The sequence below is a fragment of the Acomys russatus genome, chromosome 10 (assembly GCF_903995435.1).
Source record: "Acomys russatus chromosome 10, mAcoRus1.1, whole genome shotgun sequence".
In the NCBI taxonomy this organism is placed as follows: Eukaryota; Metazoa; Chordata; class Mammalia; order Rodentia; family Muridae; genus Acomys; species Acomys russatus.
Window position 1 is genome coordinate 31,708,648 of NC_067146.1, and position 14,512 is coordinate 31,723,159.

Below are 14,512 nucleotides of genomic sequence, written 5' to 3' on the forward strand. Positions count from 1 at the left end.
AAAGAAAGTTGCCACCAAACACCTTCCCATTTTCTACAAAGAAAATACCTTGTGATCTAGACAGCTTTCTCCGTGAGAGAAGTTCATAAGCACTATGTTCCTCTACCCCATTTTACCTACAGTGGAGGGAGGAGCCATGTGTTTAAACGTGTTTCTGTCTGTCAGCTTGCTTTTTAGAGTCCAGATCATGTCCTTAACTTGCTATTGCATCCAACTAGGAAATGTGTTTCTCTGCATGAGACGAGAGATGTGGATTGGTTCAGCACTGTGGAATTTCCATTTTTATATTAGAAATTGCAAGCTGGGGCAGAGGGTGGGTCCATCAGTCTACACTGGGCCAGGGTCCAGGCATCTTTGTTCTTGCTAGCTTGCCTCCCTGGGGAGTGTTTTCATCTACATGGTGTAGGGTATCTGCTTGGCTCTATCCACAGGAAGAAGAGAAGGACCATGACTACTTCTTTCTTTAGAAAGGATGAGAACTTTTGTACATCCCTCCACCCACATCCTAATAGCTATAATCTAGTCCACATATCCACACCTGACTCTACCAGGCATGGGGAAGTATATATTTTTTATTTTGCTTTTTGAGTCAAGGTCTTGGTATGTAGCATTGACTGGTCTGGATCTCACTATATAGAACAGGTTGCTCTCAAACTCATAGAAGTTGGCCTCTTACTGCCTTCCAAGTCCTGGGAGTAGAGGTGTTTACTGGAAGAATGGAATTTATTCCAGGTATTCACGTGAGCCAACTAAAATGTCTCTTACTATCACAGAAGTATATGCATTGGGGTTTAAACAATGGGTTTGATTAGAAGTGCCCAGAAGTCCAGTCAATAGATGGTGTGATGTCATCAATTTGTAATGGAGAACTACATTTTCACTTTGGAAGACACAAGACATCTTAATTTCACTAATCACATTTAAAACTTTTATTCTAAAGGGGATCCAAGGTCCAACTGGTCCACCTGGTCCACAAGGACCCCCAGGACAAGGCTTACCTGGCTCTAAGGTAATCTTTTTAGTGACAAAATAATACATTTATAGTATAATCGGTATAGTTGTTCATGATTAATGTTCAATGACTATACAAGAGGACAGATGGAATTAACTTAAAATCAGAACATTCTATGCCAAATGATCCTGATACTATTAATGACTTGGAATGGATAATACATATTCTTCTTGGTTTAAAATGTATTCGCTTTCATAACCTTTATCTATATCTTGTTTTTAATTTTTAATGATTGAGACCCTAGTCTAGCAGTGCAAATAGGCCACCATCTCTGAATGGTGAGCTTTTATTCTCACCAGCATTCCCTCAGTGGGTTCAACAAAAAGGTGGAGACAGAAATGATCGAAAGAATAAGCGCTTTCCTTGAATTTTAGAACCAAATTACCCCTTAATTTGGAACTCTTCTTCATCTCTCAAAGAAAGGCAGTTATTATGTAAATGGATACCTTCCATATTGCTTCAAGGGTCACTATTCATTAAAGAAATAAATAAGAAAGAAAGAAAGAAACTTCTCAGAGATGCTTGCTTACCTTGGAGCACACATATAAGAAGAAGGACATCATTTCTACCCTTAATCTTTGTTTGCTTGTTTGTTTGTTTATTGTTTTGGTGTAGGGGGGAAGACAAGGTCTTTCTGTATAGACCTAGTTAGTCTCTGACTTAGGACCTCCTTGTCTCTGCCTCCCTGGTGCTGCGATTACAGGAGCTGGTGCCATTTGAGGTTTGACTTGGGGCTTATCACTGAGAACTCAGGATGTTCTCTGGTTTTGATGTCGCTCTTGGTCAGAGATCACGTAGGAGTTCCATGTATTGGTTTAGCTGTTATGTAATGTAACTGTATATCTTTTCAAGGCATCCCTACAGGTATAGACCATGTGGCCTATATTTTAAGTCAAACTTGCATTAAGAATTCTTGTAATTGATGGAACTTCATATATAACTATCACCCTGTGTGTGTGTGTGTGTGTGTGTGTGAATTAAGTACATATGAATTAAGTACATAAAATCATCTCACTTTGTTGATATACAAAAGCTCTGAGGAAATAAAAGGCAGGAATGTTTTTACTTTTCTTTTCCTTCCATATTTAAATATTCTTTCCTGCCCAGGGGGAAGTAGGCCAAATGGGACCAACAGGCCCTAGAGGACCAATGGGAATTGGAGTACAGGGTCCAAAGGTGAGTTAGTTGCTTGTAAGATACTACTAGACAATGCAAGAAAGAACATGCACCCACCACCTGAAATTTAAAATGCAGTTCAGAAGAAAAGTGTATTTATTATTTGCTTAGCTTTCTTGGTGTTTTCATTGGGCAGAGTTGTTATAAAATTCATACTTTCCTGAGGGCAGGGATCTTGTTCATCTCATTTGTCATTGGATGCCAGTTTTGACAACATGGTGGGCCTCAAATAATGCTGAAGGCATGAATAACTGCTTGATATAAACTTTACAGGTCTGTCACTCACCCTGAAGGTATGTATATAGGTTCTCTTCAGCCACACTGAGCTTTTAACTTCACTGTTGTTAGACTGTCATTGACAAAAGTCTTATAAAACTTGGATACCAGAAGAATGCATCAGATGTAAGCTTAACAAGGACATACATATCACATATATGGAAAGATGTAATCATAAAAGACCATAATAGTATATTCATAATAATAATGTATTAACAAGTAATAAAAGCTGTCATTCTGTGTGGTTTTGATACAATATACACTATGTTAAGTGCTAAGTATGATGTGTATTGTACACACATATAGATATACATATGTGTACATGTATACACATATGTACAATTCACACTTTAATCTAGAGAGACGGCCTATGTTAAGGATCATCAGTTAGACTACCTGGGTTTAAATCCCAGTTTTTCCAGTTAATCTTAGTTTCTCTCACTTAAAAACAAACAAACAAGCAACTTCACTGTATGCAAATATCTCATTTCATGTTTACTCATTTCCCTGTTTGTGATATTTAAAGTGCTTCTCATGTCTGACTTTTGCCCATGCTTCTACCATAAACATGCCACATTTTCTTTTGTATATGCCAGACTACAAGTTTCTCTGGCTTATCAAAAGCACACAGAGGAACTGTAATTTTTAATATCTTTTTTATTAATTCATTCATATTACATCTCAGTTGTTATCCCATCCCTTGTATCCTCCCATTCCTCCCTCCCTCCCGTTTTCCCCTTATTCCCCTCCCCTATGGCTGTGACTGAAGTGGACCTCCTCCCCTTGTATATGCTCATAGGGTATCAAGTCTCTTCTTGGTAGCCTGCTATCCTTCCTCTGAGTGCCACCAGGTCTCCCCATCAAGGGGATGTAGTCAAATATGGTGCACCAGAGTTCTTACGAAAGTCAGTCCCCACTCTCCACTCTCCACTCAAATGTGGAGAATGTCCTATCCATTGGTTAGATCTGGTTTGGGGTTTGAAGGAACTGTAATTTTTGATGCTGCAGCAATACTGTCTCATGTGGACATCACATCACCTCTTGCCCACAATGTATCATTGTCTTAACTGAAAAGTTTGAAATATGCAAAAGTAATTTCATCATTATTCCCTGAAAACTAAATAAACAGCTTTTTCATGTGCTTGGTGGACCTTCAGCTTTTCCCTTTGTAAATCCCTAAGGATCTTTGATACTTTATGCTAGGTTTTTATTGTTAGAGTTCTTTGTATGTGTGGATGTTAAGCTTTTGTTGACAGGATTACCAATACCTTTGCCTAGGTTGTAACTGACACTTTTTCTTTTAATTTATAGTTTGATGTTTTGATGTGTGTCTCTCATTTTATGTCTTGTGCTTTTAAAATATTTTTTTAACTTTTTTTTATTAATTTATTCTTGCTACATCTCAATGGTTAGCCCATCCCTTGTATCCTCCCATTCCTCCCCCCCCCCATTTTCCCATTATTCCCCTCCCCTATGACTGTTCCTGAGGGGGATTACGTCCCCCTATATATTCTCATAGGGTATCAAGTCTCTTCTTGGCTACTTGCTGTCCTTCCTCTGAGTGCCACCAGGTCTCCCCCTCCAGGGGACATGGTCAAATGTGAGGCACCAGAGTACGTGAGAAAGTCGTATCACACTCTCCACTCAACTGTGGAGAATATTCTGACCATTGGCTAGATCTGGGAAGGGGTTTAAAGTTTACCTCCTGTATTGTCCTTGGCTGGTGCCTTAGTTTGAGCGGGACCCCTGGGCTTTTAAAATATTTTAAGACACCTTAAAGTCATGAAAATATTCTCCTGTAGTTTTCTAAAAATTTTACGCTTTGCTTTTTAAAGTTGTCTTTTATCCACATGGACTTTGGCTTTGTGTGTTGAGAAGTTTAGTTGCTAATTACATTTCTTCTTTCAGAGGCTTTTCTCAGTATGATAAGACATATTCAATACCTCAAAATGGAAGTGCACCATGAGGACATGCCACTGAAATAAAAATTTTTTTATCCACCAGGGGGAGCCAGGTACAGTGGGGCTCCCAGGGCAGCCTGGAGTACCAGGGGAAGACGGAGCTTCTGGAAGGAAGGTAAGCTTATGTTTTTCATATTATCAGTGTCAAAACTGTGGGATTACACCAGCACCTCAGTCTACCCAAGACAAACAGACGTCTGTAAGAATGAGTGTTCTGCTTTACCCTAGACAAAGGTCCTTTTCTCAGCTGCCACGGGTGCCCCACTTGCTCTTCATCCTGGCTGGTGTTTTGGCTTGAACACTTTCCACTTTCTTGAAGGGTTATAGAAAATCCCGTCAATTTAATCTCAAGCAAAAACACCCCTCTTCCTCCAAAAGAGTCTGTAGCTACAGCCCAGAAGTTAGCCTATAGTAAAGCTATCCTGAACTATTTTGTGCTGACATCTGAAATACTCAGTTTTCAATAAAACAACTGAAAAATAGCAGATGGTGAGGTGTAAGGTTTTTCTTGTTGAAAAATAAAGATCTACTAAATGTGAGTGAAGAGCCAAATAAAAGTGAGCTTAGCATTCTGGAAATTTCCTGGGAGATAGGCGTTCTTTGTGGTATTTCAGCTGCTCTGGTTAAAGGGGAGTTTAATGTTAATTTATTCATTGATAAGCTTCCAATTTAATTATGAGATGACAACAAAGGTCTGGTGTGACTTGTGGGGTGGGGGGTAGTCTGAGTTGAATGCCCTGGCAACAAGAGGAGATACAAGGTGGATTCTGCATTCTGTCCTCTGGAAACAAACTGAGTCATTGGTGTCCTGCCCTCCAGGGAGAAGCTGGGCTTCCAGGAACACGAGGACCAGACGGAATGCCCGGGAAAGGACTGCCTGGCCCCAAGGTATGCAAGGAACAGCTCTGCAGGAAGCAGCTGCCTGTGCTCTCTGGTCCTTAGTTTAAAGAGCCAATTAAGGAGCAATCTGACTTTCATTCTTGCTATGTCAAATATGTTTACATCTTGCTTAAAAATCACCCATACTGTCTTGAGAGCTTTTGGAAGAAGGCAAATGTATATTATTCATCTTCATTTTCCTACATCCATCCTAAGCCTCAGCATAGAGAAGACTTGAACACAGGTTTTCTCAATGAATTGAGAATGAACTTATATTTAAAGACAAATAGGAAGGAAAAGAATTCTCAAGATACATTGTTAGAATTTGAAAGCACATAAAGTTGATTCAGATACAGTAAGGCATAGCACCTCGTTAAATGGCTTTTTAGGTGACAGGGTTTGTAGCTTAGTGAGAGAAAGTGCTTAGCATAGGAAGGACATGAATTAGATTCCTAGTATAAAAAATAAGTAAATAAATTTCACCTTATTCCCTCTAGAAATGCTACTTGGATAACATCTTTGTATGTCACGATGAAAAGATATAAATTCTCCCCTAGATTATGACCTTTAGCAACATAACATACCCCCTCTTAGGTGCCAGAATTCCCGGAGTTCTTATGCAGAGTTGTCAATCACACTGCATACAGGTTAGTGTTCTATTTATAATTCTGCTAAAATACTGATATCCCAGTTAGTTATCCTTGTAAAAGTACTAACATCAAACCCTTAGTCTTAAATGTGAGAGACTGAAATTTAAACACGTCTGTACAATTTCAACCACTTGAACCTATCAACTTTTCCTTCAAACAAGAAGACAAGGAACATTGTTTAAAACATCATGTAAAATATATGTTTAGAAATGCAGGCCTGTTTATAGTCAGAACTGAGGCTACGGAGAAGGGTAGTGTCTCTGGGAAAGATCAGAGGTTTAGGTTATGAGGTGGCTGAAGAGTCTCCAGAAGAGCATGAACACGTGTCTACTGCATGAGGGAACCCTAAGTGAAGGGGCATCAAAGCAGGGGAAAAGGTACCAAAACGCACTGATTGCCAAGGACAACACAGCACAAATAGATGCAGCCCAGGCCATCCTTAGTGCTGGTGCTTAATGACGTGCATCTGTGCACCTGTTGTGCTCTGATTGGAGGTGACTGGATCAGTAACTTGAATCTGCACTACATGGTTGGGGCTGCTCCATTCTTTGCTGCAGTTAACCATGACGGCGCAATTGCTGATTGGCTGTGTTTCCCTGTGTCACTGCTCGTTACTGGTGTGCAGTCTATGGAGTTAACTGCATCACTGTGGGTACGATTGGAGGCGCTTTGCTTCTGCAGTAGAGTGCCTTGTGTTGATGTGTTAGTATGCGATCCATTGGTTTTCAAGGTGTAGACTCCAGCTCAGCTGGGTCAGCATCCCATGCTAATATTTGCCAGGCAAATTGTCGGGCCCTTGGAGATAGTATCTAAATCAGAAACTCTGGACATGGTATCTAGAAACTCGTGCTCTACCAAACGTTCCAGGTGATTCTGAGACTTGCTTGAAAGCTGGGGCTCCACTCTGAGTACAAGCATTGTGCCAGTGATCTCAGCCGCAAAGCCAAGGAGCAATTGCCTCCATGGCCTGGGCCCAAATCTGGACATGGTGCCTCGCAGTAGAGCCTCGGCGGCAGTGGAGTCCTCTAAGGCTTGAGGCTCTGGTGGAAGGCAGCAGAATTCTTTATGGTTGTGGGAACTCTGCTGAGCACAGCATGCTGCGAAGCAGCAGGGGTTAGTTTCCAGCTCTGTTCCAGGTTGCTGCTTAAGTGTCTTTTCACCAACAAAATGATCGGCCTTCTTTTGTAGAACGAACTAGACTCCCCACGGAGGAAGAAATGGGGGCCTTGATTTGAAAAATGTCTCTTTTAGTGTTTTTAAACTGAAATAGCCTGGAAGTTGAGATGCGGGATAAAAACCATCTCTTTTCTGAAATACCGAATGTATCAGAACCATCTGTGCACAGACCAACAGTACAGAAGACTCGTAAATTCAAACAAAAGGTCTCCGGGTTTCAGAGCTTAGATGTAAAAAAATATCAAATCACTTTGCGTTAATGACAACGACTGAGCAGGTTCCTGGGGAGCTTTGAGATACCCTGGATGGCAAGTGCTCACACAGATCATTTAAAAGCTGGCGCTTGCTGAAAGCCTGGCTCTGATGTGGGTGCCACGTGGCTGGAGGACAATGTATTAATACAACCTCTATATTTTTGTAATTATTCTGTCAGGGTGATGAAGGAAAGAAAGGGAGCAAAGGAAATCAAGGGCAGAGGGGGTTTCCAGGACCCGAAGGGCCGAAGGTATGTTTCTTATATTCTTGTCTGTGCTCGGAGGACATGGTAATTATGTCTGGCTTTAATAGAATATTAAATTTCCACTTCAAATTTGATTACTTGTTTCCTTTCAAACAAACACATGACAAAAAAACCCCAAAGGAAAATTTCATTAGACAACATTGTATTTCCAGACCATAATAGAATGGGAGAAAGAGATCTCACAAAGTATATAATCATCTGTGCTTCTAGGGGGAGAATCTGACCTCCAGTCATCTCTAGTAATTACCAAATGGTGAGAAACTCAGGAAAAGGTAGAACCATAGCACATCCCTGCCCACCATCTTGTTTTGCTAAACAGTGAGCCCAACACTGATTGGCAGACATGCTGAAGAGAGCCCTTGGAAAGCCTGTCCCATCCTGCACTACTCATACAGTCCTCATACAGTCAGAGCAATGGCGACAATACAGAGCCAAGGCCAGCCCTCAACAGTCTCTTGCAATCAGTAAATGCTTGGCACAGGAGTCACCCTGAGAGAAAAATCAATGCTGTGAAATGAAAACTGAAGGTCTGTGGTCCAAATTGTTCAGAGCAGGGTGCTAAGAGGGAGGTGGAGAGTGAGGTGAGCAGTAAGAAGGGATTCAGTGTCCTTGATGTCAGCAATCTGCAATGACAATCCTGAGAGTTTAAGTCTCCAGGAAAACACAGGGTATCGTAAAAGAGGGCAGACTATTTAAAGATCAAATGGAGAGAAAGCAAGTTTCGTTTAAAGTTGCTATTAGATTTACTAATTTTATTTTATGTGCACACATTTTGGCTGCATGTATAAATGTGTGTACCATGTATATGCCTGGTGCCCTTAAAGGTCAGACCAGTGTCTCTGATCCCCTAGAACTGCAGTTAGGGCTGGTTAGGAACCACCGTGTTGATGCTAGAAACAGAACGCAGGCCTCTGTAAGAGCTACAATGTCCTCTTAATTGCAGGTCCATCTCTCCAGCTCTGAGAAAATGAGTTTTGGAAACTTATCTTGGCAAAATAAGAGAGCAACAAAACAGGATTGCCTGTAGAGCTATGATTGGGCGTGTCCCCCAGTGTCTATCACAGTTGTCGGGGAATTGTTAGAAACCCAGGCTTCTCAGTCTTTCCTGCAGTGTCTCTGAGGTCTGGATTTGGCAGACTCTTGGGGGCCGACCCAGGCACTCATGTTTCCTCAGAGGCCACAGGTAGTTCAAGAAACACATTATAAAGAACTGTGAAAAACCAAACCAAACCAAACCAAAAGAATTGCCACTGTGAAATAAATACATTTTATTAGTATTAACAATAGTTACTTTTTATGTTGTAGCTAATCTTATTCAAAGTAATGTGGAGTTTATTGGAGGAATTTTTTTTTTTTAAGATGAAAAAAAACTGCCGTATCTTAAAGCGCACTTAAGCCTTAATCCAAGGGCTTGGTATGCAAGGGAACTCTATAATACTTTTTACATTTTAAAAGTAATAAATCTAGAAACATAATTTTTGTGTTCACTAAACCCTGGTTTTCGTGAAGATTTATTGATTTATTTGTGTATTTGTGTGTGTACATGTGCCATGGTGTGTGTGTGTGTGTGTGTGTGTGTGTGTGTGTGTGTGTGTGTGTATGCTCTCATGCACATGTGTGTGCATGCAAGTCAGAGGACAACTGTGGAAATCAGTTTTCTTCTTCACCACGCGGATGGCAAAGACTGAAGTCATGCTGTCCGGCATGGTAGCAAGTGCCTTTACTTGCTGAGCCATTCACCTGCCTCTAGTGAAGAAAATTTAGCTAAGTTTTGTTCCTTTGTCAGAGGATTGGATGTGGGTTAATCTGCTGGCACATCATGAATTGTGTGTCACCTGCTTTCACAGACGGGTTCAGATTTAAGGATAAGCGCATACATCATATGCCTTGCTGTGAAGTGTGTCTCAGCAGGCTGTGTGCTCAGTTAATAGGCTGTACAGTGGAGAATTCCCACAGCAGAGGCCTCAGCTGGGGGGAAGGCTGCGTTCCTCCTAGAAGAATTGGGATGACCCCGTGCACAACTCATGCTGTTGAGTTTTAAGGAACATATGTCAGGCAAAGGAGAAATTAGCCAGTGAACCGAGAGCCTAGCATCACCAACTGAGGCACAGCATAGAAATCCTTCAGTCTCTAAGAAAAACCTCTGTCATTTGGTTACGGTTTTGTTTTTGTTTTTTTAAAATGGCCAGATAGAACCTAGTTCAGCTTTGCCTGCCAAGAACTAAAATTGAGGCCGCTGTGTAGGCACTTATATTATAACCACTTGAAGATATGAAAACTAGTCTTAGCCCAAGGCAAGCTGGGCTTTGACTTACACTTTGTAATTTCCTCATCTGTATTCTGGAACAGTTCTTTCCAAATGTCTCTAATTACAGACACCTGACAGGAAAAATTTGATCACATTCCAATATAAATTTGTTCTTTTTTTTTTGTTGTTGTTAAAATTGTTAATGTATAAAACCACTTTGTTGATGTATATTTGAAATTTTACATAAATAATGTAAAATATTAGAACTTTATGTATGAAAATGAGACTATATAAAGTTGTGATGTTTCAATGGGTCATCTTGAACCTTGGGGAGTGCAGTGGCACTTGCTTTAGAGCAGGGTCTTTCAAAGCATTAATGGCTCTTGTGCCAGAATCCATCCCCTTCCACCCCACCCCACCCCACACTCCACTCCCGACCCCAAGCTGCTTATACAGATTCCTAGTCCTGGGCCCTATCCTTTAGATCTACAGAGTCTGGGTTTCTGGGGCCTGAAACCAAGCGTTGCACATTTACCAAACTGTACCTGTATGCATTAGCACTTGAGAAACACGGGCCGACATTGAGGTGAGGCACAGGAAGTAGCTCTTGCCCCTTGAGTCTTGGAGATAAAATGGAGGCAGAAGGAGAGACTGGAAGAGGGAGGGCAGGAAGGCAGAAAGGAGCAAGAGAGGGAAAGACGTTTCAATTTTCCTATTCAATTTCTAAATAGAATATATCAGCTCTGCTTCTAAAAAAAATGAGGTGCACAATGGCACGCTGATGCAACATGGCCATGGCAATAAAGGCAACAAAAGAAAAAGGTTGATAAATTAGCCATGTATTGCAAAACTTATGCTGGAGACTATTTCTATAATTGAATACAAGATTTTTCTCTGAGCTTCTTGGCATACAATATAAAACACAGGCACCATGGATTGCTTCATCTTTATTAGCCCGTAAAAGGCTACACAGGAGATAAAAAATTCCTACTATTCAGGAATTAATTGAACACATTTATTTAAAGGCAAGGAGAGTGTACAGGGTAATAACTTCAGCAGCGGTTTACAAAGGATGTTCCAGTCATTTTCATATTCACACTTATGGAGACAGGGGTTGGAGTATTCTGAAATACGCAGATATTTGTCTTCTTTTCTCCCTATAATTACTACATATAGTTTTCTTTGCTTGAAATGTAACAGCTATTCTGGTTTTCTTAGGGAGAGCCGGGCATTATGGGCCCTTTTGGAATGCCTGGAGCCTCAATTCCTGGGCCATCTGGGCCAAAGGTATACATTCTGTCTAAAGTTGGACGGGACAATACATATGTATTTTTATGTCAGTGATGATGGTTCTATTGCGCTAGAAGTTCAGTTTGGGAAGATCCCTAAAAGGTATTCACAGAGGAGACGAAGAGCCAGACATCTCACACCTGACAGCAAGCTTGCCATGCCACCCTGATCCTTCTCTCAACGCCCAGGTTCCAACACTCATGAATGCTGTTACGTTTTCAGGAGAGCCTGCAGGATCTCTAACTGAGAAGTCTGGAAGAAAAGACTCACTCAGTTTAAAGAGAACTCACAGGAATTCTTACATCTAAATTGAGTGTAACGGTCACATGTCCTTTTAGTGGCGTTTCCCAGACACCGATAGAAATCTTTACTTACATTGTTTATTAATCCTTTGTTTGAATTTCTCAAAGATGTCCAAAGGGTGAGATAAATGCACTACAGCTCTTTACACACTGGCAAATCTATTTTCACTATGCACTTCAGTAGCTTCTTATGTAGAGTCTTACAAAGTGCTATTTCAAATGGACAGGGAGACCGAGGAGGACCCGGGATGCCTGGTCTTAAAGGAGAACCTGGACTTTCTGTACGAGGACCAAAGGTACAACTTACTTATTCTTCCTTTCTGGATGTGAGAAGATAGACTGCAGGCTGGGAATATAACTCAGAGATAGAATGCCTACCTAGCATGCACAGGGCCCTTTGTTCAACCCCTGCACTGTGAAAGAAAAGGGGGAGAAAGGGATGTGAGAAAAAAGAGGAGGGGGAGGAAGAGAAGGGGGGGGAGAGGGAGCAAGAAGAGGACTTGATCCCCAATATGTTAGCCAACTTTCTGCCACCTTGATGAAATATGTGCATCACCGATTTGTAAGTTTCTTTTGACATGTGGCTTCAGAGTTTTCAGGCTTGCGTGTCCCTTTTGCTTGAGGCCTGGAGCGTCTCAGTAGGTCAAGGTGGGAGTCCATCAAGAAGATTCCTGTTCATCTCATGGCAGTCAGTGAGCCAAAAGAGACCAGAAAAAACCGCAGTCCCAATACCCATGCAGACATGAACCCCTAAGGGCTCCACCATCTTTCAGTAGGGCCACAGGCTGGGGACCAATGTTTGAACACAAAGATCTTTGGGGCATGGTCACCATCTATACTACCCCTTTCAAAATAATTCCTTGAAATAAGGACTTGGCAACAGCTGTATTTTTAATATATTTAGGAAACAGTCACGCTTACGGTTAAGTGTTTGCTGACTCAGTCATTGTTAGAAAAAAAGTGATCATTTCATGTCACCAGAGTCACAAGTACTCTAGTTTGCCCAAGACCTGGGGAGTAGAGGGTCCTGTCACATAAAGCTTTCAGGAATAAGTTCAAAATATCTCAAACAGCTTCAGCCAGGTTGTTCATCCTGCTCCTGGGACCCTAGCTATATAGTTGATGCAAGGAAAAATGTCAAATTTCCCATGTGAAACTATAGGTGTTATCTTGTTTATATATATGTCGGGGGGGGGGGGCATTGTTTCCATGTTGTTTGATAACTGGTTGTTCACACTCCGTGATCTATGCTGTCTGTTTATCCTTACTCTCCCCTTTGCGAGACAATGGGCCACTGCAATAAGCCTCACCTGCTACCTGCTGATGCCTGCTGGGTATTGCAGATGATGGTAATTAAAGATGCTTGCTTCTTCAGCCAAACATGTTCTCCCATTTTGGGCTTAAGTGGTACTCCTGATGGCATTCAGTCTCAGTGTAGCCATTTCCACGTTTTTCGGGTCATGTACTCTTTTGAATGTCTGATGCAAGGTTGGCACACGCATTCAACTTTACATGATACGTCAGAGAATGCTCAGGCCGGCCCGGTCACCCATTTTAGAATACCATGCTTCAGTTTTTGTGCTGATTTCTGTTGAATGAGAGACAGGTCAACATGAATTGCTTCTGTATGACATCCTTTTGAATCTAGTGAAGGAAGGCAAAATGGCAAAATTCCATTTATAACAAATGTTGTTGGGTATCCTAAATAAAATCTGCCCCTAGCCTTGACCCAAGAAACTTCCAAGATTCATTGCCTTGCTCGTGGCTGAGACCAAATACCTGACAAGAAGCAATATAAGGTAGGAAAGGTTTAGCTTGGCTCGTGGTTCAGCAGACAGAGTCCACCTTGGTGGAAAAGCCATGCTGGCAGAAATTTGCTCACATCTTGTCCAATCAGGAAGCAAATAGAGGAGAGCTCTGGTGGTCATAGAGCTTTCCCTTCTCCCGTTTTTGTTTTTTGTTTTTTTTAAATCCAGACCCCAGTCTATGGGATGGTGCCAACCCACATTCAGAGGGGGGTCATTCCTCCTTAGGCAAACTCTCTAGGAACTCCTAGGTGAGTTCAAATCCAGTCAAACTGACAATGAGGAGAACCCACCATACTTGCTGTTAACATTAGAAGTAACAAAGTTACCGCAAATTCTGCAGGAGGGAAGATAAAGAGCTGTAGGGAAAAAGAGTTTGTAATGTATGTCCAGTGTTCCCTCCTCTGTGGTGAGTACTAGTGGTTACCCAGTTGCAGCTGCTGGAAATAGACCATTGGCTCAGAGCACAGAAAGGAAAACCAAAAGTTAAATTGCATTCTTTTTCTTTTAAGCATAGCCAGAGAACAGTTACTGTTTCTATTTATTTACTTATTTGTTTGTTTGTTTCTATTTATTTACTTGCTCACTTACTTATTTATTTTGTTGCCCTTCTCCTTGTAGCACAAGGATGGGCAGAGATAGAGTCTTATTTGAGAAATAGTCTCACATGTGAGTGCCCAGAATTACATTAAGTTAAGTGTAGCTGGAATGGCTTAGAAAGGTGATTTTGAGCAGTTTCCTGTAGTTGGGGATAATCCAAAGTTCCTTCACCTTGATCTTGCTCCCTATTACACACACAACTTAAAAAAATCATCTTGCATTTGTGCTCGTAGTAAATAGTGTACCCTGTTTCTGTAAGTGGCCAATTGGTCTCTATAGGTGATCTTTTTTGAGGCTAAGCACTAGAACCAGGGGCTGTATCCATGGCTCTCAAATATAACCATCTTGGTGTGTAAAGGGTCGGTAGCTTTTCTCCCTCCCTGGATAACCATTCATTGATTGGCACAGAATTGGGATCTGTGGAGAGCCGGATTGAGGGCGACACTTTGGGGTAGGAATAATCACAATTTGATCTCAGAATTTGCTTGTGTGTAAAGAAAGCATTTGAAGGTACCATTTGCTTTTCCCTTCCTGAAAAGCAAAGGTGAGGGTATTACTAGAGTTTCCATCTAATGTGAAATGATAATAAAGAAATGATCTAAAGCTCAAATAGCTTT

At 41.3% G+C, this 14,512-nt stretch overlaps 1 protein-coding gene across 1 annotated transcript in view; it reads left to right on the forward strand.

Annotated features, from left to right (window-relative positions):
• The window catches only part of Col28a1 (collagen type XXVIII alpha 1 chain), a 154,307-nt gene that overhangs the window by 65,181 nt on the left and 74,614 nt on the right, over positions 1-14,512 (forward strand). The window contains exons 17-23 of the mRNA XM_051151944.1: positions 941-1,009; positions 2,120-2,188; positions 4,469-4,540; positions 5,245-5,313; positions 7,564-7,635; positions 11,117-11,185; positions 11,718-11,786. Of these exons, the coding sequence (XP_051007901.1) occupies positions 941-1,009; positions 2,120-2,188; positions 4,469-4,540; positions 5,245-5,313; positions 7,564-7,635; positions 11,117-11,185; positions 11,718-11,786 (489 nt within the window). The remainder of the gene's footprint in view (positions 1-940; positions 1,010-2,119; positions 2,189-4,468; positions 4,541-5,244; positions 5,314-7,563; positions 7,636-11,116; positions 11,186-11,717; positions 11,787-14,512) is intronic.